The following is a 25,182-nucleotide window of genomic DNA, read 5'->3' as shown; positions in this document are numbered from 1 at the left end:
TTTGCTCAGATGCTTTCTCCTCCCTTCCTGGACACACACAACCCCGCCAAGTAAATACTCTTTGCTTTTTCAGTCATGTTCTACCAGTGCTTTCAATCACTTTCAAAAAAACTCTTATAGAATTGACTAAGAGTGATGGTGAGAATATTCATGCAAACACATATACATATATCTGTCTACATTCCATTATGACAGATAAATAGTTAATACATTTAATAATATATATGTATTATAGCATAATAACTTGGACGATGAGTAGGAATTACTTTTAAGCATTGCAGGTTACTGATGGCAGGTTTCTGCAACCAGAAATTTCTTTAACCCCTTAAAAAAAACATTCTTTATTATTAAGAGTTGGTTTTAGATTTGAGGTTGTTTAATGGTTTTGTTTTTTTTTACATTACAAGTATTGCTGTGTATGTGTTTTTTTTCCAACACCCCCCCTCACATTTCTGTCCATAGACAAAACTTTACCCAGCCCCCGACCCTAACCCTGACATTAACCTAAACACAAGTCCAACCTCAAACCTAAAACCAACGTCTTAACCTTCAAACAGTTGTTTTACACTGTGGGGCCCAGCGAAATGCCCCCACTTGGAACCCACGGCCCTGCTTTGGTAGTAGAATGAGGATTTTGGTTCTCAAAGTCTCTCTAAACTGTCCTCACGTTGTGGTCAAACCCATCTCCTGGTCCCCATTATGTAGCATGGACAGGAACACGAACACACACACGCACACACACACACACTCCGCTCCCTCTCCTCCTCCTTTCAAATCCAACTCGGATTACGTGTTTACTCATAATCTTCTGTTCAACATCTGAGGGCAGACTTTCTAAAATCTCTGTAATCTTTCCATCTCTACGTGTCTATCTTTTGGAGTTGCAGCAGCAATGAGACTGTTTGGGGGGTTTTTGTTGGCGGTTTTTTTTTTAGACAATTTTTTAGGCTCAATGTTCAACGTGTTGCATTCAAATGTCAAAAGCGGAAGCTGGGAAAACAGAAATGTGTTGAATTGCTGAAAGAAGATTAAGTGTAATAAATATTTATACTGAATGACAGATGTTCTGTAGCATCAACATCCATTCTGTACATTAATGCAGTCCATAATAAAAGTGTGATATAGACATCTGTATACATCCCTTACTTTAACTTTCTCTCTACAAGGATTTGACAAACAGCCACACACATCAGTCCGGTGTGTCTTGGATTTGTCCGTCTCAGTTTGTAGATTCCCGGAATCACTAAAAGTCAGACGTAAAGACGTTTAACACGGAGAATCCACTCGGTCCATGGCCTCCTCCATCTCGTCCATCTCCCTCTCGCAGTCTTCACAGCCCTCCGGTCCGCAACCCCCCACCAAAACCAGCGTAGGCACGTCCCCGTTTCCCACTCCGACCACGCTTCCGTTTGGGGCCCACGCCACGTCGACCATATTGTCCGGACATGGCAACAGTCCGCTGACGGAGTAGAGTCCGCCACCCGGAACGACCTCGTCGTAGGACGGGGCGTGGGTGGTGGCCCGGGCCTCCTCCAGTCGGAGCCTCTGTTTGCGACGGAGCTCGATGATGGTCTTTGTGTAGGAGTTGAGCGTGACCACGGCGGCCCCCATGCAGCAACTGAAGGACACCCAGGCGAGACTGAGAGAAAAAGCAGAGCATTTCAGCTCCACGCACGATTATGAAACACATCTCCCACAGGAAAGCTGTTCCTCTAAGGCCCTGGACCGGGTTTAGAATCAAAGGAGGCGGCCCTCACCCTACCCCGCCTTACATTAGGAGTGTTACCACCTTTCTCATAGTGTAATTTATGTTGTAAGTGCAGCATAAATTTGCAGTAGCAAAATAAAGTTCATGATGAGCCTCTTACGCAAACGACCAGCCGTAGTCCCAGGACTGAGGCCTCCAGTCTTTGGGGCCCACGATGACCGTCATCTGGAACACGGTGGTGTACATCATATGAGCGACCATCCCGAGAAGTCCTATCAGAGAGGTGACGGTCGGTAAAAGCACAACTATGCAGGCCTGGGGAGACAGTGGGGGGGGGGCGATCGGGCTCACCTGACAGCACCGTACAGATGGCTGCGTACGCGTTGATTTTTAATGCGTGCATCTCCCTGTGAGAGCACAGGACCTCCAGCCACATCAGTAGGAAGCCCATCCCCAGCAGCCCGATGTACGTGAACTCTGACACGACGGACAGCCAGAGCACCCCTGCAACACGCAGAAACAGGTGTGACCCCCGCACACACACACACACACACACGCGCGCGTCCGTGTGCGAACACAGCACAACACCGAGGCACAGCTCACCCTGAGTCTCACCGGGCGTTAACTCGATAAAACTGCGACATTTCTCGCCTGAAAACAGAGTCAGAAGAGAACTAATAATGAGGACAGCAGTTGGGAGGGGACGGGACTCTCAGAGGCGGCGCGGGACAAGCTCTCACCGTCGTTGTGTTTCTCGCAGCTTTCCCAGAATCCCGTGTGGAAGTACCGGAAAGCAAACTTGTCCTCTCCCGTCTCCCAGATGTAGTGAACGGCGTTGGCCAGCTGCCGCTGCCTGATCTTGGCCAGCTCGTCCCTCCTGGCGGGGGACAGCGTGCGGTTGTAGGGGTTCTGAGTGGGGCTCTCTGGCGCGGCACAGAAACCACCAGAACATTTTAGTAACATTACCTAAATATCACACCTTTGAATGCAGTTTGATGCGTTAAATACGGACATTCAAACTATGGCTTAAGCTCACAAGACTGCACGGAATCCACCAGTGTAGAGACAAATATCCTATAATACCTATTGTGCAGTAAGAGCTTTTAATCTCAGCAGTTCCAACCTGATCTGGATAAAGTAATAAACCTCCCAACCTCCCTTTAGAGCCCCCGTCACCACCCACAGAATTAAACCATCACCGAGTTCAGCACAGCTCAGGTGTGGGTGAGTAAAAAGCTGCTCGACAGCAACGGTGCAGAGAACTAACGTGACCTCGCTCACTGATCCGATGCACAAACACTCAAATATGAATAATAAAATAATCCTAACGTGCACATGCGGGTATGAGGGTCCCGGTCTGGGTCTTATGGATCTGGCAGGGATCGGGTTTAAAGACATCAAAGCAGCTTGGCTATTACTTCCTTTTCCTTTTATGACTGTACACGTCTGACAGTAGCAGAGAACAACAGCCGTCTTCAGAGGCTGCCAGGAAACACGAGCACTTTTCCACGGCAGTAATGACCAGTATTTCCTGCGCCTGGGCTCGTCTTTAAAGGAGTGGAATTTTAAAGTCAGCCTATAAATTCACAACAGACACCGCTGACAACGATTTTAACAAACACATACGTTCATATTCAAGTCTGTTCCATAGAAAAATGGTGGAAATAACAGCCAGTGTTGCAGTTGCAGTCCTGTACACTATAAAAATCACGTTGTTTTATTCATTTTCTAAATTTTAGCGGTATCTGACAACGATGACATTGAAAATAGGTTCATATGAGACTTCAGCTCATTGTTTCATGTACCTGTGGTGTACGGCTCGCTGTTGTTCTGTCCACAGTTCTTCATTTTCACAGGTGACAGGCAGAGCGGCTTGACCACCTTGTGGGTGCCCTCGCACCAGTAGGAGGTGCAGAGAGCCAGGATGGAGAGGGCCAGGGCTAGAGTGGTCAGGGTCAAGGAGAGCAGGGAGCGAGAGCGGCGGGACATGTTCTCCAGCATGGCTGCACGGGGGCCGGCAGAGAGGAGCACGGGGAGGGCCCAGGGATCAAATGGAACAGAAAGTGTCACCGTGGTTACAGATGGAGCCAAGGGAGCGGGACAGATGCTTTTGGGAGGTTTTAAAACTCGATGATCTGCCAGATCCAAAGCACAGATATATGTGACGTAACAGCGTGACGGCGAAACGAACCGGAACAAAAACAATACAGCGAAGGGTGATTAAAAGAGAGGATGATGGAGAGAGGAGGAGAAGGAGGAGCTGCGGACGGACAGATGGAAACAAAATACACGGGGGAGGATTTAGCTGGGTGATGTGGGGAGAAAGAGCTGCAGAGACACCACAGTTTTCTGATCAGATCACTTTAAAGTGGTTACACATCGCCTAACCCCACCCCTTTGTACCGTAACCATGGTGACAGATTGTTTTTAAAATATCCACATAAAGTTCCATTGAATCACCTGACAAGAAAATGTGTTTTAAAGACGTGAGGCGGGTTTTCCATACGGTCCCCTTTAGGGAAACTATCCGAGACTTCCTGATGTGCGTGCGGGTGTGTGTGGGCTCATGTGTGACATCGTGTGTGTGTGTCCTGGTCAACACACTCCGGCCTGATGCTGTGGCTCATCCTGAACTCCACAACGAGGACATCTAGGAGGAAAACAGAGAGGACCAAAATCACGGCTTTACTTTTTCTCCTTCATGAAATTATGGCAGATAGTAGATTTAAATTAATGTTTTGTTTTTTTTGCCTGGTAATCCTCTGTAATCTGCTTAAATCTGTTTGTTAGGTGTGTTTTAGTGTCAAGTCTCACTGTCTCACACGCTGCCGTGTCGCCCCGTCTGTGAAGTCCACACTAATATACACACACACACACACACGCACACACACACACGGACAAAAAGAGATTAACATCTCAGAGGAAAATGATTAAAAACAATAGATCCAATTGTTTAAGGACACAATAAGTCAGAGAAAAAGGGGGAATTGACCGTAAATGTCCTGAATGGCATCATGTGTAAGACAAGCCAACGTTTAAGTGTGGAATTTACACGTTCAGGCTTAAAGTCAAAATAAATAGCCAATTCATATTTTATTAAATGTTATGAACAACTGTGTATTTGGCTTTAAACAAGGTTTGAAAATAAAGCCCGGCATCATTGGACGTCTCAGCATTTTGTATTCGGTTTATTAGAATTAAGAAATCAATACATTTAGTAAAACATGAAAAAATAGTTTCAATAGCTTCATATTTACAAAGCAACGTATATCCGAACTATCTTTATTCTCTGTCCACTGCAGCCAGGACAAATCACACAATTCTGTCAGAACTGTCAAATCAATTCAATGGAAATTTGAAATTAATACTTGCCAAAGAGCTTCTTCTTGCCTTGTGTAGCACCTCAGTTCAAACATGAAGTCACTACTAAAATCAGACTAGAAAGCCTCCTGCATTCCGATACCACCTGCAGTCTGCTGCGGTTGGCTTTGCCCCGAGTCCAAAGTCTCCGTGGCAACATGATTTTAATTGCTCTATCTTGACTCTCTGTGTTGTAACCCTCTTCCTCCTTTTGCCTCCATCATCTGTCCTCCTCCCATATGAGCATCAGTGACCCTCACTTCTGCAGCTCCAGCCCTCCCTTTAATCCTCCAAGCCAATCGTGGGACAAAGACGCCCTGCTGGGGGGGCTCTGTAAGTATCCGAATCCACACAAATCTTCAGTTTTTCCTTCTTTCTTAGGAATCTATGCAGCAAACCCACCCTGGCCAAGGTAATCCTTCAAGGTCCATCTGTTATTGCTGTTCCACCGCTTCCTGTCTATCCCTTATTAGAGAAGGGTTCTTCCCACACCACATCCACCAGTTTAAGCCTATCACCAATGTGAGCGGATTTTCATGTTATATACTGAACATAAAACTTCCAACCAGGCTATCTAGACACAAATGTAATTTTCCCTCCCTCTTTAATCCTCGCTATGCTGGACAAACCAAGGAGTGACGACAGGAGACGCCTTAACCTTCTCAAAAAAATTATTTATTTACAATATGTGTGTACAGACAGGCAGAGAAAGAATTATGTGCAAGATTAGAATACAAATTAACAAGAGGAAACGGTTTAACCCCAGGCTTGAGATTTACAGTAATGTAGGACCAACTTGCCATCACTGCCAAAACACTGAAAAAAAGGAATGTGAGACAGAGATGTAGGTTAGATAAAGGTACGTTACGTGACGTTACAGAATGGTTGTACAAGGACTGAGATGACTGATAAGAGCCCGTCGAGCAGCGAGAGCTGAAAGATAAACAAGAAGCCGCAGAAATCTGTGCTTTAAGATCTTTGCCGTTTCCTCCCAAGACATTAATCAGTACTTACACAAATTTGGCATGTGCTTCTCTCGTAATGCTCCCTCTAGCGGCCAAAGCATGACATGCTTTATTTAAAGTATGCGAGGACAAAACTTTATCTAGTGCCTCTCCTACGATCTTATCAAATAATTAAGTGCCAAAGTGAGAGGTACAGTAAAAAGCTGCTCTCTTTCCTATCCCTTTTCTTGTTATTAAATGTAGGTCACTGTGAGTACTCACATCAAAAAGGACTCCAACGTCCTGGTCTGGTGAAGGGGCGAATGACTGGTTAACATAAATGAACTGTGGGGTGAAAAAATAAAAATAAAATATACAGATGTGACGTGGTATGATCTGATTTTTGCTTCTTTGTGAAACCAACCAGCTTCATTCTTACCAGTTGTTCACCGGCATCCAGTTTGAGGAAGCGAGAGATGAACTGAGACAGGGACTGCACCGTCCGCCCCCGCTCCACAGCCCACTTCTTCTGCTTCATGATCGGGGTATCGCCCACAGCCTTCAGCAGCAAATCGACTGTGAAAATGGAAAAGAAAAACAGTGAATCCAGTCCAAGAGGAGGTGAGAGGAACAGCTCAGAAGAGTATCTGGATAAGATGCACATACAATAAACGGTGTTAATATTCAAAACTGACCTAGAAACAGGGAAAAAGGATACATTTACAGAAAACTTAATTCAATTGTAAACTTTATTATCAATAATTATACCTGGTCACATGCTACAATAAAAGCAACACAATAAATATAAAATTCTCAATTTGTCACATGAAAGTCCTTATTTACATCTACGGACTGTTAGACTTGTTATTTTTAATCAAATCCCAAACTGGAAGCTCAACTTGGTCATTTCAAACGTTTACAGGAATAACTAACATAGAACCAACTACAACAAGTAAATATCCTTAAGCCATCTAATTAAAACAAAAATTATACATATATATCTAACGTTTTATGACCAAACTTAAAGAAAAGTTAAGTTTTATTAACATGACAAAAACAACAGTTTGAGTGTTATGCTAACCGGAATTCCTTTCGTAACAATTTACGACAGAGGTTTGTATTTTATACTACATCCACAATCGCATTAAAAACTATTACAACAATAGTTTTCTCTACAGAAAAACGCCGGGTTTTTTTTTAGAAGAAAATCTTTAATGTACAACATTAACATTAGCTTTACCAACTTCCTATAGCTGGAGTGTCACGTGACCCTAGGTAACCGCTGATTGGTCGAGAAGTGAAATCCCACAATTCTATTGGCTGGAATCAATGTCAATCGCACAAACGTCACACCTTCTGAATTACGTTGCAGTGCACAGCACAGGCATGAATTCTTTATCACATCATTTTTTGCCAGATAAACTAGATTTTATGTATATACATGTACACGTATACGCGTGCCTACTTTTTTTCTTCTGGTCATTTGTCGTCGAGTCCTCTGGCGCTGGTTGAGGCTCCTCTTTTTGCAATTCTGCGGGGGATTCTGCATTGTCTGACATGTTCGACCACAGCTGAGTCAGTTTTGGGTTCCACCCATTAAAACAACGGACGCGATTCGCCGGATCCGCTGGCTGACGATTGGTTCAAGCGAACGTCACTCACGCATCATTGGTCAATGCACTTCCGGGGCGGGCGGGGAATAGTCGTCTCCATAAGCGACATCTTAGCTGCACACTGGGTGAGTTTGACAAGTTCAGAATTCCTTGAAAAGCATTTTCCCTTAGTTTACTTGTTCAATAGATAATGTCTTCGCATATTTCCATGTTTAAATGGAGGTGTGATTTTCTTTTGTCTTGAAACCACGCAGGAGCTGAGTGAAGTTGCACCTTGTGCAGTCATATTCAACCTCTGACCTGCAGGCATCGTTACCTAAAAAAGCAAGTTTCACCATTTTTATATTTTACACATTCTGAAACGTTCCATGACAATTATTTCCATTGCAATATTCTTCAAGATGGATTATACTCTCTCTTGTGTCAAAGTAAATACATAGCTTTCTGTGATTATTTTTGTTGTTGCTCCTATTAATTGGTGATGTATTACCGTTCAGTGACCCTTTAAGTAAGTCCCAATTGTCCTCCTTCATTGCTTTGGTTTTGCAGTGGCAAAGCTCGGTAGACTCTCCACCAAAGATACGGTGCTGTTCCTCTGTGACATGCAAGAAAAGTTCAGACCCAACATTTTCCAGTTCCCCAACATCGTCAGCAATGCATCCAGATTGCTCCAGGTTTGAAAACAAAAAACCCACACATTCCCATAAGTGACCCATTTATATCACTTCATTTGCAAGACATTGTATTTGATCAAATGCCTCTTCCTGTATCTTTCCTCGCAGGCTAGTCGCATTCTTGGCATCCCCCCAGTGCTGACGGAGCAGTACCCTAAAGGTTTGGGTCCCACAGTACCAGAGCTTGGAGCAGAGGATCTGAAAGCTCATACTAAAACTTCATTCACTATGATGACGGAGGAAGTAGAGAAGGAGCTGCAGGCCCTGGGCAACCCCAAACAGGCTATACTGTGTGGCATAGAGGCACACGCCTGCATTGCAGTAAGATGGCAAAACATCTACCGCTACTATATTGTCATAATGGGCTTTCTTCTTTTATTATATTTGTTTCATAAGTGTACTATTAATGAAACAATGTTGCAGTTTATTAACATTATCTGCAGGGGTGGATATTGTTATTACACTTCTTCACATTTTAATCCTCTCCACAGTGCACAACATTTGACCTGCTAGAAAAAGGGATGGAAGTTCATATTGTGGCTGACGCCGTTTCATCCAGAAGGTATATTTAGCTGTCCTACTCCCACTGAAGCTCCCTCACATATGAATTTGGGTCTTTGTGTGTGTTGAAACATGTGACTTAGCCATTTTTGTGTCCCCCCCTCCGCAGTCAGACAGACCGTTTGTTCGCTCTGTCACGACTGAAGCAGAGCGGTGCTTATCTCACCACCACCGAGGGCGTCCTGCTGCAGCTGGTCCAGGATGCAAAACACCCCAAATTCAAGGAGGTGCTGCTTTCTGTCTTGTTACCGCTTTAATGCCACATATTACAACTCAGTTCAACCTTAAACGCCCCGTGTAGAGCGCTCCCTCTCTACACCAGAGATTTTGGAACCCAGTCCGTGACGGCTGTATTCCAGCCAGCTTTTCTGCCCTTCCAGGCTGAAAGCAAGTGGGAACCTGCTTGTCTACCTGCTAGATCAGAAAACCTGGTTGGACTGTGGCTCTCGAGGGCTGACAGTCAGTTTCGACAGTCAGAGACTACTTAATGTATTTGGTCGCATGAATGTGAAATATTTTGAAATCCAGTTTACTCTAAACAGCTGGTTTTATTTCTAGGAAACAAAGATCTCTCTCTTCAGAGATCCACAAGGTTAGGGTCTCAGTTCTGGGTTCTGCGGGGGATTCTGAGCACAACCGGAAAGGAGAAGCTGAGAAGTATAAACAAACCGGCAAGTGTCATGTGGGTTTGTTTATGAGTCTCCACTGATCTGATAAGATCCACAGAGCGAGCATGACATGCTGGTTTGTTTATATTTCTCAGCATCTGCTTTCTACAGGAGCAGCTTCAACTGGTTTATGGTGGTCAGACTGGGCCCAGTGTGTTTGAGGCAACGACGGGCACAAACTCACCTCCGCTGTTTATGTTTGTTCAGTGGTTTAAATGTCCCACGACGAGGAATTGTCTGATTCATGTCCTGCGTCCAATATCACTGATGCTGTTAGGAAAATAAGACATCTGAGGAGGCACAAACAAGAGCCCCGCTCAAGCTCCTGCTAAAAATAACTTTGTGCCGACTCATAAAAGTGATAAATGAATCTACTTTCCTTTCAGATCCAGAAACTTTTGGCCCACCCATCCCCAGACACCAGCCTCCTCGCCTTCTTCAGTGCTCTGTAGGGAGAAGATCAACAGCCAAATGAAGAGTGTCAATAAAGCTTCTGTTATTCAAATCACAACTCTCTCTGCAACTGTTTTCATGGGGCGGGTTATGTTTTTTTTTTGTTGTTGTTGCCCCAAAAAGCCCACATGAATGCAGGAACCTGAGAGGGAAAGAGGTGGGAATAGAATCCAGAGGCGGGTGCAAGAGCCTGAGCTCACAGAGGGGGAGGAGTGAGTGATGTCATTGTGGCATATCCAGGAAGGGAGGGGAAGGAGGGAGGGAGAGAGAGAAAAAGGAAGCTGTCCGATAAGTTTCTGTGTATATTCCTCCAAAGTTACACAAACTTTCGCCAAGCGCGGGTCTGAATGGAGGCCTGGCGGACGCCGACATGCTGAAGAGACGGCCCCGGGGGGGGAGATGGGCCGCGCTTTGGCTGCAGTTGTGCACAGCTGATGACAACATCAAATATTAACTGACTCCAAGGCCTCGGGCCTCGGGTGACCACCGAGAGCAAAAGTAAGTTGCTGTTTTGGCTCTTAACGAATGTGGAAGGCTGTTTTTATTGTGACATCCATGCCATTGTTAGTTATCAATCTAACCAGACGGTGCAGGACGGCTGGCGTCTCTGCTCCTGTGTGTGAGTGACGCTGCCTGGACGTGCACAAGCACACTGGCAGATATTGTGAGACGGCTCCAAAAGAACCCTCAGCAGCAGGATTTGCCATATCTTTGACAAGTGTCCCAAGTAAACGATACGTGAAGGGTGCTTTGATGCAATGTCTGCTGTCCTGATCCCACAGATCGAAGGAAAAAAGAAAGCAATGTCCTCTAACTTGGACTCCAGTCTCACCAGTATGGACTGGCTGCCTCAGCTGGGAATCAGCAGCCTGCGCTCGGGGAGAGAGCGAAGACGTTCGGGGGAGAGGGACAGAAAAAAAGACAGAGGGAGGGAGAGAGGAGACATTCTACCCTCGGTGCCTGACCCCTCCTCCTCCAGCTCCAAAGGCAAACCTCCCCACAGCTACGCCACGCTCATCGCCATGGCGATAGCAGCTGCACCTGAGAGGAAGTTGAGTCTGAACGACATCTACACCTGGATCAGCGACACCTTCCCCTACTACAGCCGAGCTGGACGAGGGTGGAAAGTAGGATTTACTGACCGTAACGTGACAGCCAACCTGCGCTAGGTCATCAAACTAGTTCTTTATTTAAGATTCTGTCTTTTCCAGAATTCCATTCGGCACAACCTTTCTCTGAATAAATGCTTCCGGAAAGTTCCACGGCCACAGAACGACCCCGGCAAGGTGACGACCTTCTCATCCTCTAAATACATGGTTTGAAGCTTAAATCTTAGAATCCTGTCCTGTGCTGTAGGGCTCCTATTGGACGATGGACGGACCCCCAGAGGTCAGTCCAGTGAGAGCTGCCAAGCGTCCTTTCCCAGAGGACGAAGAAAAGAGAAAAGATGTACCGGTATGTTGTTGACCGTTATCTTGAATGTGCCTCCAGAGTTTCTCCAATCTCAGTGACCCAAATCACCACTTTATGTGCAAATATTTAAAAAGACAGCAATGAACAAATTAGACAAGATCAGCAGAAGGTCTGACTGATCCAACTGGTTTTACAGACATCATTAAAGTCTCCTCACTACCCAAAGTGGCTCCGAACGCACCACAATGCTGCCATAATGCCACGAATAAGACAATCTGGAGTCTCTTTAACTGTTTCTGAACTTTAAACAAGGTTTGGCCTTCAAAACTTTCCCCCAAGAAACATTTAAACTAAAATAACTGAGCGCACAGGAGACATTTAATGTTGCTGTTGGACGTTACTGATGCAAATTTGCACCAAAGTCTGGGACACTCAGTCACTCCTGCAGACGTCCCCAGTAACTCTGTGCTGTTGCAGGGGACACGAGCATCCGCAGAAGCCTCCCTTCATCACCCACAAGGGACCTCCCACGCAGGGCACCAGCTCGTTCACACCAGCCCGTCGACCTTGTCTCCCTCCCTCTCTCCTCCCCCGTGCAAGGTAGCGTCCCGTCTAACTTCCTCTTTAAGGCACAGAGATATTTGTGGTATTAAAGTCTCCTTCCCCCCCACAGCAACCGTCACCTTACATCCCAAGCTCGCTGTCGACTCTTCCTGTCGCCTCAGCTTCTGCTGGACTCCCACCTGCTGCCCCCATGTCCTCCTTCGACTCTCTTTCCCGCCCTCTCACACCTGTCTCGGCAGCCTCTGGTGTATCCTCTGGAGCCCCTCATCCGTACCCAGCACACACGGGGCCCTCGCCTCTTCCTACCTACTCCTTGGCGCCTGTCTGCACCGCGTCAGGACCGTCTCCTCCATCCGTGTCCGTCGCCCCTCCGACCGCCGGCGCCCCTTCAGTGGTTCTGTCCAGCTCTTTCTCTGACCTTCCGCTCCGTTTCACCTTCGACGAGCTGAATTTGCCAGACTTGTACGCCTCTTTTAAAACGTTCATCAAGACCGTGCGAGAAAGAGGAGGCTCGCAGTGTGAGTAACCTGCCTCTGTCCTTCGGTTAATATATAATTATAAGCCTTTTTTAATTAGTTCGCCCATCAGTGATAGTGTAAACTCCCCACAAATAAGCCATTATAAACGTGTTATAGCATGTTCTTAAGACATGAAAGTTCACACTATCTAGTGAGTTGTGACAGGAAATAGAATGACTGTATTTTTTAAGGGTAATTACATTGTCATAAGTGTCACTTTAAGATGTTGTATCAATATTCCATTTATATGCAGTAAGTTTACATCTACAGCTCTGCTGAGCGACTCTCTCTCTCTCTGTTCTGTCCAGCCGACGTTGCTCCTTTAGCGGTTCCAAACAATGACACGACCCCTCTTCACACTCCCACTCTGCCGCCCATGTCTCCTCATCCGGTACCTGCGCCGCCCGCGGCCGGCGCCGCCCCTGCACCCCCCTCTGACACGGAACGACCTCCGCACTGCAGTGAGTCTCACGCCGCTTCACCGGCTCCACATCAGTGTTTTCCCAATGAAGCTCCTACAACTGGAGATATTCACCGGTTCTCCACTTCCTTTGCTGCAGCGGTGCCGCCCGATTGGTTCAGTAACCCAGGTTCCTTAAAGGAGAGCTTCCGGATCGCCAGCAATCTGGACTGGGCCAACATCGATCTCTCCGGATATCCTGGTCAGTTGTGTGAGAGTCCACGTGCAAAAATGGAATCTTCACCATTTCTTGGTTTTCGGTTCTGGTTTTAGTTCCAGACTCTACCAGAACTCTGCCTGCCTGCCTGCCTGCATGTGTGTGTTTGATGGACCGTCCAGGCTGCGCGGTGTCTAAATGTCAGAGCAAATGAGCCTGTCCTTGTCCATATATCCTGTCTGCAGAGCTGCTGGAGAGCATGCGGCAGGCCGAGCTCTGCGACTGGGCCCTGGACCCGGCGCTCTTCACTTCCCTCTGTGACTCTCTGAATCGCTTCTTCACTCAGAGGGGCATGATCAACTCTGCCAGTAACTCTCCATTACCTGCCGGTGCCCCCTACTCCCTGCAGTCCCCACAGTACACCAGCAACCCCCCTCCTACCCTGGCGAGCCTCACCCACCCCTCCCCCCTGCCCTACTCCCCTTTAGCACAGCCTCCACGCAGGCCTCTACAGATCCAAGGACTTCAGAGGCCGCAGCTGACACAGCCTGGTAAGATCTGGACTTCATTGTTTCTCTCTTATCTTGGGGGATTTTTAGTTGCCTTTTACGTAACGAGACTTTTCCCACATCTCAGCCGGGATGCATCCGCAGCCTATGGCGCCGCGGCAACGCCCTCCATTAAAGAACCTGCACAGCAACAGCGAGGAGTTCCAGGACGACTTCGACTGGGACTCTCTGGTTTGTTAACCCCTGCAGAGATGCTCCTTTGCTCTTCTCTCTTTGGTTTCTTTGACTACAGCAACATAAACGTTTCCTGTCCAAGGCAGCGAAAAGGTGCAGAGAAATATGAATATGAATAACTCCTCAGCAGGACTGTGATTGAGCACACATCACAAAAGGCAAACCCGCTTCCTGTGTTTTACTTTTATTTCATAAATTCCTTTTAATTCTTTTTCTCCATTGCGCTTTTCAAATGTGAATGTTCAGTCATCACCACACGATTCAGCCTTACCAAATAAAAGATTTTTCTTGATATAAAACAATGAAAGTAAATTAAAAGAACAGCATGAAGCACATTGCCAAGTCCGTCTCCTTTTCCTTTCGTTTGGTGAACCGTTTTTAAAAGCAGCAGCATGTCCGTGTCCTCCAGGGTGTGACGGATCACACAGTGGCGCTCCTGTTGACCAGGCGTCCCGGTTGAAATGTGATTGGAAAATGCTGATTTAAAAAGAAATAAAATTGGCAACTATGTGTGTCCTTGATAAAACCTCCATTCCAATCCTCACTACATTGTCTTCATACGTGTGAAAATTGTTAAAAACAGTAATGGGCTCCATTTCTTCCACTTCGAGCGGCCGAAATAAGATCAAACACAAAAAATGAAGACGCACTGATAGATATACGGAGAAAACGGCATCTGCATTGGTTCATACTCAAGTGCTCATTCACACACATTTAGACAAACATTTGTCAGATGTCACAGCTCGTCTTACATTTCTACAACAAATCAAGGGGAGAAAAAAAAAAAAAGGATTTGATTTAAATGGCATCGAGTGATCCTCCTTGTTTATTGTTTCCCAAAAATTTGAAAATAATAGAATAAATTACACTTAACATTCAATTAAATTAAAGTGAAAGAGTTGACCACCTTATGTCTGAAATGTTAATGCGGGTTTGTCAGTTCATGTCTCAGTCTGGAGTTTGTTAAAAAAGAAATCTTCATTCAAGCTCACGAGGGGGAGCGACGGAGGGAGAGGTCATAACGTTGCTCTCCTCCGCCCGATTGTGGCCGCGTTCGCTCGTGCAGGACTGTTAGAGTAAACGCACGTGACAGAAGCTCACCTTCATCGCAAGACAGCACTGAGAAACACCACATGAAGAACAATACAGAACAAAATGGAATTTAAACAAAAATAAATAGATCTCTATTTCCCACCCACAAACAGCCCAACTGAAATGAAAGGAAATGAAATAATGCTTCTGAGGAACAGAAAAGCATTTTTTTTTTTAGATTTTCTTTTCTTTTCTTTAAATATAGAGATGTCGATGTTTTTTCTTTTCTTTTCAGACACACTGTATTGGGGGCGGGGGGGGGGGGGGGCGGGGGTGTTGGTTGATGTGGGCAGCAGGTATGACTTGAAACAAGTGGGCAAAGTAGTGGTGACACTTCCTCAAAGAAGAAACGGGTTGGTGCCCGCTCCTGTCGTCGTTGCGCCTCCCATTGATCCTCCCGCTCCCATCATCCCTCCTGCTCCAGCAGGCATGCCCAAAATAGGCTGGGGGGGCACTGCAACTCCAGGCCCCAACAGAGACGAGCCTGCGGGAGCCAGAGGCGAGTGCCCGCTGTAGGGGATGCCCATGGGGCTGGCCTGCATCATGCCCAGGCTCATTCCTGGAGCCCCCATACCCACATTCATTGGGCTCAGGCCCATTCCGGGTTGCACCAGGCTCAACATGGGATTGGGAGGCACGGGACTGGAGCGGAGGCCGCTCAGACCAAGTGATGAGGGCTGTGGTGAGATGGAGGTCATGGACGGAGCCACGCCGAAAGGGTTGGAGGAAGCAGGTGTCGGAGAAACCCCTCTACTTGAGATGGTGCTGCCCGGAGTTACCGCCATACCAGGGGCTGGAGAGGAACCTGCAGGCCAAAGGCGAACACAATCACAGTTACTCCAGCTATGTATTATCCCGTTTCACACCCTTTCCTAGACATTTTTCCTCTTCCTTGGGAAGGCTGGCTATCGAGGCTTTAGTTGAGAGGACTCAGTTGGCCCGCCCACTGATCAGAAATCAATTATTTCTGTTTGTTGTCAGTCAGGGTCTGATGGCAAGGTGGCAGTGGATCAGATTTAGGCTCTAAGTGTTGATTTGTGATGTGGTGCGTGGAGACTGGAACCTTTCCAGGACAATATCCCATGCCAACACATTCTATAATGCGGAGGCCGAAACACCGGATGAAACCGAAGGTAGCTCGTTTTAGTAGATGCCAGATTCTGATTAATGAAGTAAAGAAGGAAGCAGTTTGGACTGACCGGTGTTCTGGAGAAAGGGGTTGTTAGTTGAAGATGTAGAGATGGAAGGAGGTGGAGGCTGTTTTGGTTTGGGTTTAGACGACACCAAGGAATCCAGATCCACTAGGGCCGCATTGGGGCCGAGGAAGGACTCTGGAGTCTTACGAACAGGAAGCGAGGAACCGAGTGATGAAAGGTCAAAGGGCACTGGCGAGCCCGAGCTGTCGCAGCCCAGTGCTGGTGACTCCCACCGCTCTGGGTCTCCTAAAGAATAGAAAGAATAGCTGATGGATAATATAACTATACATTTGCAGAAACGGAGGAAATGACACTTAAAGTACTCGTCAGACATCAAACAGATGTAAATGAAAGTCTCCTCAAAGACGACAACACTGACATTAATGATGCAGACACAGAGGAGGGTGAAATCGGAGACGATGGTGGATACACCAGTTTGCTCTGGCAATTCCCCATCACAGGAGCAGAACCAGCACCTGAGTATTGGTGAATCCGTAATGGGTGAAATGGGAATGTACCTGTGCCGTTAGTGTGTTTGGCGGTGCCACTCCAGATGTCGGAGGTGACAGGGTCAGAGGCGGGGACAGGCCCGTCTCTCGCCCAGGGGTCTACTGGGCCCCCCGAAGAAGTTGTGCTGGGTGGCACGGGGGGCCCCCAAGGGTCGGCACTGGGGGGGGTCACAGCTACAGGGGAGGGGGAGATGCAGGGGAGGGTTAACACAACACTTCACGAGTACAATTCACAAAAAAAATGGAGGGAACAGGAAGCTGGGCTGGGATTCTCTCCTCGACCTCAATCGAATCAAACTGAAAGCTGAGAGCAGAGCTGCTTTTTCTCTACAACGTTCTGATTTGGCCGTTTTAATCGCTGTGGCTTAAGGAGATAAAGGAGAGATGAAAATTAGCAATCCAGGGGGTGTCAGACGAGAGCTGTGGTAGCGACTCGGTCCTGGGTAAAAACGAGAGGATAAAAACATCCGCGGTTCAGACAGGGAGAACACATTCATACATTCAGCATGCTTGCTTTTGTCGTGACAAAACGGAAGCATGTGAGCGTGCACGGAATGATTTGAGAGCATGATGGTCAACACGTGATGTGGAAATTTACAGAGAATGGGCCGGTGGGGTGAGGAGCAGGTCCACGAGCCGCGTCCGGTTCCTTCCACATATGAGGTGATGAGCACGTTCCCAAAAACCCGACTGGCTGCAGAATTCGTTTACCTGAGCTTCCCCAGGGGTCCACGTTGTTTACTGCGTTGTTAGTCTCCCCCCAGGGGTCTGGTGGGGGAGCTACAGAGGGCGGCGGGGCTCCCCCACCCCAGGGGTCCGTGCTATTAGGAGATGTGGGAGACGCTACCCCCCATGGGTCTGTGGAAGCTGTTCCCCAAGGACCCGATACCCCAGGGGCCGCTACCATGGGTGGAGGAGAGGGACCAGCAGAGCCTGCAGTGGCAGCTGAGGCAGGGGCCCCCCAGGGGTCGACGGCGCTTAGTTCCATCAAAGCCCCCTGTCAAAATAATAGACATCAATATTTATACAGACTGAGGCCATGATGTCAAGGCGGACCTCAGAGACCGGGGAGGGGGCCGAGGTTCACACGTACCTCCTCAGGCTTCAGCTTCTCCCTCTTGCTCTCTTCGATGGCCATCTGCAGTCTCAGGTCGTCGCCCCTGCGCAGCCGCTCTTCCTGCCAATTACAGAGACGCCGTCAGCAACCGCCTTGTCACCTGACTCGGGGATAATAATGAGCCACACATACATGTGACCGGGGGCAGACTGCAATTTTAGAAATGTCTTCTGACTGAAAATAATCGTGATCGTAAGAAAATCACTTCATTCTAACTTTCTGGGAACTCTTCAGGGAGAAAATGAGAACATAAAAATGTCCCAAGATGGTTTCCAAACAGTAAACCTCTCTGCTCAAGGACCAATTATCTTTGTCAAAACTGGGTGATTATTACAAACTATGGTGGACACACGTGTGACTAAGAGAAGGACGCTGCTGACACAGGCACAAATCATTTCCCTTATTAGAGAACACAATACACGGATGTTTCAAAAGAGGAAATTTGTAAAAGATAAGAAAGAGGAGTCGCTACTCATTCTGCAGGCATGCCATTAAAAAAAGAGAAGAGCAGAGAAGGATAATCAGTCCTTATAAAGTTGAATTTAACCAAACATTCGTCAATTTCAGACACATTTAAGGCTCCAGTTAAATGTATCGTTGGACTGTGATTGGACACTGTTCAGATCGAACCCACTGCTGCAGATGATAACAGATAATATACGAGGGCTGCACAATATATCACAATCAGTGGCCTGATCTGTAATAAATGCTGATATTCCAACGGCCACATGAGTTTTATACAAGAGCATTTGGCCAATCAGACGGGATCTGAGTGAGTTAGACGTTCGAGCACCTGTAGAAGCTACAGGAGTGAAATAAACACCAACATGGTTTTTATTTTAGATGATCAGTGCAATAAACCTCAACGATGTTGGGTTTTCCTGATATTGTGCAGCCCTCATACAGTTTTCTGAACGAAAAGAAAGGAATTATTCAAACTGAAGCAAATTTGTCTTGATCAAAATGGCATGTTAGGTATGATTTTCCTTGAAGGATGACAACTCGACGCGTGCTTCAGAAGTTAAAATCGACAGACAGACAGATTCATGGCTGGCTGGGAAGTCACGTGGGCACACACTCTGCCCCTGACCTTTTGCTGCAGCTCTTTGCTGAGTGTCATAGCATAGCGGACCTCTGCATCCTCCAAAGTGTCCATGCTAGTCTGGGGGAGGTCAGGCATTACAAAGTGAGAGCAAAGCTAGCTGTACATTCAGAAACAAAAAGCCTGTGATATCCTTTTCTGTACGCATGGAAAAACTTTATGGTGTTACGCTTTAATCCAAATCTAAGAGAGCGGTAATCTGGCAGAACCCTTCCTGTCCACGTTACCTGCTCTGCTTCCTCTTTACTCATAGCCAAAGCCAGCTGGAGCTGCAGATCTTCCTCTCCAGAGCTCTGTGGCCAGGCCTGATCGGGGTCTGCACCTCCTGATTGGGAACCCGCGGACAGGCTGCCCCCGATGCTGGGCGCTGAAGGAGCTGAGGAGGCTAGGGAAGGAACCAACAGAACCAACGTGAAGCGCTGCCGGATCATTAGAGAAAAACATGCTGGGCGCTGGTCTCACCACTAGAGGTCTGTGCCATCTTCTCTTTGGTTTTGAGGGCGTGGATCCTCTCCTCTCTTAGTCTCTCTTCATCTTTCAGAAGTGTAACCAGCTGTTTGGCTTTTTCTCGCACATTCACCCCCTGGAAATATACACTTTATTTACTCCTTAATTAAGTGACGGACATAAGTGCACACACAGACACACACACACACACACACACAGAGTGTTAAACACACATTTAGCTAGCAACAATCCATAAATCCTTCCTGTAGGACTGTGCTGAACGTGAGGAATCTGCTTAAGTAAGCAATGACAAATGTGCTTTGTATGTTTACTCTAGTCTGCCTGTATTCCCTGCTTGTGGACATTATTTTTTCTTTTTAAATACATGGGTGTGTTTGTGTACCTGGTCTTTGCCGTCCCGGTCTATGTACTGAAAATCCTTGAGGGTCTGGACTGCGTAAATGTTTTCCCGGCATTGCTGAGCAACGCGTTCTGAACCGGTCTTGATCAGGTATTCCATAAGGGTCATAGCCTGTGGAGAGGTTTTAAATCAGTCTTTATTTATGTAGCGTCTTTAACAATCAAAATTGTCTCTAGGCCCTTTCCAGAATCCCAGGGCCTGACCCCCAACAAGCAACAGTGGCAGGAAAAACTCCCCTTTAACAGGAAGAAACCTTGAGCAGGACCAGGCTCATATGGGGGGACCTGAAGCTGATAAATACTGGTAGATCCATTAGGAAAAACCCCAAATTACCTTAGCAAGTAATGAAAACTTTAAACTAATTCTGAAAATAATTCATAACCTTGTTGATGTCAGAGGTTGCATTAGACTTTGTCATCTTGGCAGTTTAATAACCGAATGTCATAAACTAAACTAACATGGTGTTTAAAGGTACTGAAGGATGGCCCGATTAGATAAGAACTCAATAAAATCAAACAGAAAACAAAACTTGAGACGAAACACCATTTTCAAGAATCACAATTATGTAAACGCCTCTTTTCAATCACCAAAGAGGAGAAAATACAAATCGAGGTAATTAGGCCTGAATCAACACACCAACCTTGTACACGTGTCTCCAGTTCTTGCCGTGGTCATTGAGGCGCTTCCACACCATGCTCATGATTTCTGAGAAGGCCACAACATTGTAAGTGAGGTCGGCAATCTCTGACATCAGAGAGCTGCTGGGGCCCCATGGGTCATTGGACGTCGCCTCTCTAACCTTGGGATCGACACACAGCGTTAACCAAGACACGGGTTAACACGTCAAAGTCATTGAGACCAGCCCGTCTGTATCACGGGGGAGGGCGCTGGGGGCCGTAGAAAATAAATATCACGTTATCAGCAGCCGTCAGGTATGCTGAAGGACGCGGGGACGGCTTTTAAATCACAGACAAATGAGAGCGGGGGTGTTGAAAATCCAATTAAGCCGAGCAAAACACAACCTTGATTTCAGCCTCCGAGTAATTGTGGACGATGTTCTTTACTTGTCGCCGTAGCGATGAAGTCGACATGGCAACGGTCTGGCCGTCGGGTTCTGATGCGATCTGATGGGCGGACAGAGAGGAAGGGTTTTAAAACACAACCAAAGCTCAAGGACAAACGAGAACGGGATGCTAAAAATCTGTCACGCCCACCTGTTACACAAGAATGAGGCAGAGTGGGGGTCTTTCATTCAGGAAGTGATGCGTCTCTGTTCATCTGTTGCTTCCTGTGGCAACATTGGGTCGCATATGTCAGGCCTCAGGGGATGGATGCTGCAGGAGGAGCGACATGGACGTTAAGAATCGGCTGCATCTCCACGAGGAGGAAATAAGCAATCAAAGAACAAAATTCCCACCCAGACCAGACTGAACATCAGTCCAGCAGGTATGACGAACATCACCCCCCCACCACGCCGGATCCTTGAACCAAGAACTTCCCAGCCCAGCCTCCTACAACCTGAGCTGACTCTAATCATCTCCCATCGATACACACACAACACCCCAGAATGAAAGCAGACTTCCTCAAGGTCATCCCTAACCTGTCCCCCCCCCCCCCAGCATCCTGCGGCAGCACCAGGCTCCGCTGAGAGGGTGAAACTGGAACGGAGATGAGAGGTGCCTGCGGAGTTAAGGTTAAAAAGTTCCATTTCCGCTTCATTTGACCCACGCTGTCTGGTTCTGTGAACAAGATTCAGAGCAAATGGCTGCGACGCGTCACGTGGCAAACATGAAAAAGAAGAGGGGCTGAAAACATTCCAACGGTACATGACTAATCCGTTATGCTTCACACGCAGTGGCGTCTGCATATGGTATTATCCCAGGCTGATCCTCCCCGTTACTGTCCATAGAATGGCGCGCACGGAACATTGCTGAGCATTGTTTGTGTTGTGCTGAAAGGCCGCTGCTGATACGACGCGTCCTTTATCATCATCCTCATCATCAGCAGGTCTGGACCACTCGCTGGGCACGTCACCCAGGAAACGAGACAAGGAAAGAAACCCCCGACCACGGGTGGCGGGGAGACGTCGGCCAACTGTCCACGCCTGCCGTAGACGCAGACGTTAGCACGAGGCGGTCAAGGCCAAGTGTGGCGTGGAGACTATTAATTAAACGAGCACATCAATGATGTATCATTTCAACGCCGTTAAGTGGAGTTGAGGCTGATGCACAAATGACCATTATGGCGCTGGGATACACAGCGGGCGGAAATGATCAGATATGCAAAATGGTCAAGACAGCTCGGCTGCACGCCGCTGCCACTGAAGCACATTGGTGTTGAAGAAGACAGTGTCAGTTTGGATCGGATCCCGCAGGCGCCGCCTTCCCTCTCCAGCAGTTAAACTCTCAACCTCTAACCTGTCCAAAGACGATTGTTGGATTTGAGATTCTTCCAGGAATAAATAATAACTCACCCTTCTCTCAAGGACATTTTATGGAAGCACGAATATTAATGATTCATCTCTAATTGCCCATTAGTAAAAGATTAATCGAAAAGATTTAATTGCCCTAGTCTCTGCTTTCAATCCTGAGCATTAATTCCATCTAAACTCACAGATGGTTGACATACACAAAACTTTTTTATTCTTAACAAATGTCATGAAGACACACAAGTGTATCACCTTTATAATATCAGCCTACATTCCAATATGCTCATATTGTCTCTCTTTTATCAGCATGTGCATCATATTACTAGATTCTAGTCAACAGGCCGCCCTACCAGCCCAAACCAAGAGCATTTTTATGCACATTTGCAAGTGGGATGTTTAAATTTGTAGGTCGCACTAACACATGTTGCACAACTAAACATTGCGCAATCACCGAAGTGCCAAAGTTCAGACCTGTCCATTTATCTTTAATAACCGAGCTGCAGTAACGTGCACAAACGCTCACGACCACGGGGGAAAATCCGCAGACAGCTGTTTCACCCACATCTGCACCTGTTCATCAAGACAAGACTCACAAGTTTGACACAAACTGCTGCAGGAACGGAGAGTCGAAACCTCGTCTAACGGTGACTCAGGCGTCCTCTTACCGGCATAAAGTTGCAGTCAACATCCCCACCCAGTTCAGATGCCGACAGATAAGGTTAACAATCGTTGTTCGTCCACACGCTTTTCCTGGCCAGATTAGCTGTTAGCCGAGTTAGCCCCGATAAACGACCATCTGACCCAGACGTGTCACGCCGGCTGTTTCAGACAGCAAAAGGCGCTTTAGCAAGGTCGAGACGGGGCTCCCGTCCGTGAGCAAGAACCTTTACGGGAACCTGACATTGGCCTTTACCGTCAGTCGAATAACGAGGCTGGCGGAAACTTCCTCGGTGTCCGCGGAGCTATTCGGAGCACTTGGCCAGGTTTGGGCAAGTCTGCCCAAAGTATAAACAGGGCTAAGTTTGAGAAGAGCGCGGGTCAAGCCGACAGGAAGGGGGATAGCGGAACAAGACTTGTGTCGGCGTCACGACACCGACCCGGACGGTCCGAAAGAAATGTCAAGCTTCCCTGACAGTTTGAGCACCAAAAACACAACACTTGGTGCTGTGTTGCAAGACTAGCCAGGGTAGCATCGGTTAGCCGTTAGCAGCGGCTATTTAGTTCGCCGCTGGCAACAGGCCCGGCGTCAATGAGAACACGCTCGGCTCCGGAAGAGCAGAGATCCCCCAGAATTGAGTCAAAAAGCCGAAAGTGCACACGGAACAACGACAACAGTGCGCCAAAAAACAGCCAAAGCAAGTGAGAAATACTGACCCTGTACCAGCCTGAATGTACGAGGAGATGGCCGAATTTCCGCTTCCGTTCTGGGCTGGCAGAAAGACCGCACCCCCTCCAGCTTTGTTTTGCTGGGATGGGAGTAGCGTCATGAATAATTGATCAACTCTTTCTACTTTCATCTGTAAAATGAAGGCGTCAAAGTGAAGGAGGGCTATAAAAGAGGCCACGTTTTAATGACACAAACGGAAAGCACCTTAAAGGTTTTGGTTTTATTTTGCAGTTCGAAACCATTTTTTAAAATTGAATATGAGCGCTAGATATTAAATAAGCCATGAAAAGCACCCAGCAAAATAGTTACAAGCGCTTATGTATTAATTTCAATGGCACTGATAGGTTAATATAAAACAGTTCTGCAGCGCCTCCCTTTAATATAAAGTGTGACTGCAGGGATTAAGAAATACTATTTTATCAGTAACTCAGGAGGAGGGCCAACAGGAGAACTGGAACATTTTTATAGTTTTATATTTATATTCATATTCTATTTAATTTATTCTATTTTATTTCTTATTTTATTATATTTTTATTATCTTTAATAGGTTTAATGGGGTGTAATGGTGGTGGGAAATTTTGTAGATGCTTGTAGATCTTTGGAGATGCTAATTTCCCTGGTGGACACCCCCTAAAGGGATCAATAAAGTACTCTTGAATCTTGAACTACAGACAGAGCACTCAGCAAATGCAGCTCGTATTGTGATGCACCTAGATGTAGAATCACCAAAATTTAATGGGATCTAACTTGGCCAACTATCAACATTTCCTGTCATTTTCATTAAAATCCAACCACAAAACATTTATTTAGTTAAGAGAAAGTCAAGAGGCCAGCAGGGCGGCGGTAACGTTGCAGCTAAAATATTTAGGCCTATACAACATTAATAGTGCTGGACATCTTTAGCTGTTTTCAGCAAACAACATCAAATCCAATAAAATTAATAACTTAAACTTGAACTCATTTTCAAAGTCATACATTGAGCAGTTCTAAGCTTCCTTGCTTTTGACCTGAAAGAACTGCATTGCAGCCACGTCAGGAATTATGGCTTCCTCTTACATAAAAATAGCTTGAGAAATGTTTTTTTTTTTTTTACACTAACTATTATTCAATGCCATCGTAAAAATTCAACATGAGCTTCATAAGTCCTGTAATGCAAAACGGGAGCCACAAAGGGGCATGATTGAGCTAACTCGGGGAAAAAGTGCAGGCGCAAGAGTGTCAAAGCTTTGGAACCCTAAATAAAACATGATGAGCCTCAGAGCAGAGCCACACAGAGAGTTGGCATGTGTACAGCGTATGTTCTAAGCTCCCCCCTTTGTCCCGTATCACTTTATCCTTTTATCTCTGCCTTCTGTCCATGGACGGGGGAGGAAATGAGGCAGCACCATCAAAACAAACTGTTACTGTAATGCACTGCTGCACTGCCTTGGAAACACTAATCTCGTGGAGATACACAAAGAAAGGCAGGCTATTATGACAAGCTTTAAATCCACTTTAACAGGTGCGGTTACATCAGAATTGTGCCGTATTTCCTCGATGTTAGAAGCCACATAGAAGGCTGGTCGGCGCACAGAGGCGCCAGTTAACCTGGAAAATACGTCTGAGAACAGAATCAGTCTTTAGTAAATCTAATCCACAAAGTTTCCA

General features: G+C 46.7%; 5 protein-coding genes across 8 annotated transcripts; 2 read left to right on the top strand and 3 right to left on the bottom strand.

Annotated features, from left to right (window-relative positions):
- Window positions 1–133: 133 nt before the first annotated feature.
- On the bottom strand, window positions 134–9,919 carry LOC101061719 (germ cell-specific gene 1-like protein). The gene is made up of 9 exons (XM_011605851.2): window positions 9,713–9,919; window positions 4,523–4,564; window positions 4,169–4,358; window positions 3,514–4,036; window positions 2,449–2,631; window positions 2,312–2,359; window positions 2,060–2,212; window positions 1,869–1,980; window positions 134–1,639 (listed from the first exon to the last, which is right to left on the bottom strand). The coding sequence occupies exons 4-9, from the start codon at window positions 3,707–3,709 to the stop codon at window positions 1,267–1,269; spliced, it is 1,065 nt and encodes a 354-aa protein (XP_011604153.1). The 5' UTR covers window positions 3,710–4,036; window positions 4,169–4,358; window positions 4,523–4,564; window positions 9,713–9,919; the 3' UTR covers window positions 134–1,266.
- atg12 (ATG12 autophagy related 12 homolog (S. cerevisiae)) lies at window positions 5,722–7,607 on the bottom strand. The gene is made up of 4 exons (XM_003966244.3): window positions 7,478–7,607; window positions 6,452–6,588; window positions 6,295–6,357; window positions 5,722–5,884 (listed from the first exon to the last, which is right to left on the bottom strand). The coding sequence occupies exons 1-4, from the start codon at window positions 7,569–7,571 to the stop codon at window positions 5,825–5,827; spliced, it is 354 nt and encodes a 117-aa protein (XP_003966293.1). The 5' UTR covers window positions 7,572–7,607; the 3' UTR covers window positions 5,722–5,824.
- On the top strand, window positions 7,612–10,033 carry isoc2 (isochorismatase domain containing 2). The gene is made up of 7 exons (XM_011605849.2): window positions 7,612–7,750; window positions 7,880–7,949; window positions 8,175–8,299; window positions 8,408–8,620; window positions 8,791–8,861; window positions 8,970–9,087; window positions 9,915–10,033. Coding segments are annotated over exons 2-7 (594 nt in total). The 5' UTR covers window positions 7,612–7,750; window positions 7,880–7,948; the 3' UTR covers window positions 9,981–10,033.
- Window positions 10,034–10,238: 205 nt separating this feature from the next.
- Window positions 10,239–14,100, top strand: foxj2 (forkhead box J2). Its single transcript, XM_029838329.1, has 10 exons — window positions 10,239–10,479; window positions 10,764–11,108; window positions 11,193–11,267; window positions 11,338–11,436; window positions 11,872–11,994; window positions 12,068–12,476; window positions 12,785–12,937; window positions 13,037–13,138; window positions 13,339–13,644; window positions 13,730–14,100. The coding sequence occupies exons 2-10, from the start codon at window positions 10,785–10,787 to the stop codon at window positions 13,840–13,842; spliced, it is 1,704 nt and encodes a 567-aa protein (XP_029694189.1). The 5' UTR covers window positions 10,239–10,479; window positions 10,764–10,784; the 3' UTR covers window positions 13,843–14,100.
- epn1a (epsin 1a) lies at window positions 14,005–23,666 on the bottom strand. 4 transcript variants are annotated; one of them, XM_011605852.2, is made up of 13 exons: window positions 23,523–23,666; window positions 20,935–21,054; window positions 20,743–20,844; window positions 20,361–20,519; window positions 19,703–19,831; window positions 19,315–19,435; window positions 19,080–19,237; window positions 18,841–18,912; window positions 17,727–17,810; window positions 17,345–17,630; window positions 16,643–16,807; window positions 16,128–16,370; window positions 14,005–15,733 (listed from the first exon to the last, which is right to left on the bottom strand). In XM_011605852.2, the coding sequence occupies exons 3-13, from the start codon at window positions 20,809–20,811 to the stop codon at window positions 15,267–15,269; spliced, it is 1,953 nt and encodes a 650-aa protein (XP_011604154.2). In that variant the 5' UTR covers window positions 20,812–20,844; window positions 20,935–21,054; window positions 23,523–23,666; the 3' UTR covers window positions 14,005–15,266. The 4 variants fall into 4 exon arrangements, with proteins under 4 accessions (XP_011604154.2, XP_029694188.1, XP_029694187.1 ...); XM_029838328.1 differs by lacking the exon at window positions 23,523–23,666 and adding an exon at window positions 22,814–23,024; XM_029838327.1 differs by lacking the exon at window positions 23,523–23,666 and adding an exon at window positions 21,138–22,781.
- Between the last annotated feature and the right edge of the window lie 1,516 nt (window positions 23,667–25,182).

Source organism: Takifugu rubripes, chromosome 7 (genome assembly GCF_901000725.2).
Source record: "Takifugu rubripes chromosome 7, fTakRub1.2, whole genome shotgun sequence".
NCBI classification, from domain to species: Eukaryota; Metazoa; Chordata; class Actinopteri; order Tetraodontiformes; family Tetraodontidae; genus Takifugu; species Takifugu rubripes.
This window is presented reverse-complemented; position numbering and strand designations above follow the sequence as displayed.

Bases quoted from the DNA above. Each gene is read 5' to 3' on its own strand.
- epn1a (XM_011605852.2), bottom strand. From the start codon at position 20,811: ATGTCGACTTCATCGCTACGGCGACAAGTAAAGAACATCGTCCACAAT. The intron at 19,436-19,702 runs GTACACAAACAC...GTATATTTCCAG, and splicing joins ACCGGGACGGCAAAGACCAG to GGGGTGAATGTGCGAGAAAA. The intron at 19,238-19,314 runs GTGAGACCAGCG...TTCCTTCCCTAG, and splicing joins GATGGCACAGACCTCTAGTG to CCTCCTCAGCTCCTTCAGCG.
- foxj2 (XM_029838329.1), top strand. From the start codon at position 10,785: ATGTCCTCTAACTTGGACTCCAGTCTCACCAGTATGGACTGGCTGCCT. The intron at 11,995-12,067 runs GTAGCGTCCCGT...TCCCCCCCACAG, and splicing joins TCTCTCCTCCCCCGTGCAAG to CAACCGTCACCTTACATCCC. The intron at 12,477-12,784 runs GTGAGTAACCTG...TGTTCTGTCCAG, and splicing joins AGAAAGAGGAGGCTCGCAGT to CCGACGTTGCTCCTTTAGCG.
- isoc2 (XM_011605849.2), top strand. The intron at 8,300-8,407 runs GTTTGAAAACAA...CTTTCCTCGCAG, and splicing joins ATGCATCCAGATTGCTCCAG to GCTAGTCGCATTCTTGGCAT. The intron at 8,862-8,969 runs GTATATTTAGCT...CCCCCTCCGCAG, and splicing joins GACGCCGTTTCATCCAGAAG to TCAGACAGACCGTTTGTTCG.
- atg12 (XM_003966244.3), bottom strand. From the start codon at position 7,571: ATGTCAGACAATGCAGAATCCCCCGCAGAATTGCAAAAAGAGGAGCCT. The intron at 6,589-7,477 runs GTAGGCACGCGT...CCATTTTCACAG, and splicing joins AAATGACCAGAAGAAAAAAA to TCGATTTGCTGCTGAAGGCT. The intron at 5,885-6,294 runs GTGAGTACTCAC...CCTTTTTTTCAG, and splicing joins ACGTTGGAGTCCTTTTTGAT to TGTTTTGGCAGTGATGGCAA.
- LOC101061719 (XM_011605851.2), bottom strand. From the start codon at position 3,709: ATGCTGGAGAACATGTCCCGCCGCTCTCGCTCCCTGCTCTCCTTGACC. The intron at 2,360-2,448 runs GTGAGAGCTTGT...CTCTGTTTTCAG, and splicing joins CTGCGAGAAACACAACGACG to GCGAGAAATGTCGCAGTTTT. The intron at 1,981-2,059 runs GTGAGCCCGATC...CCTCTCTGATAG, and splicing joins CATCTGTACGGTGCTGTCAG to GACTTCTCGGGATGGTCGCT.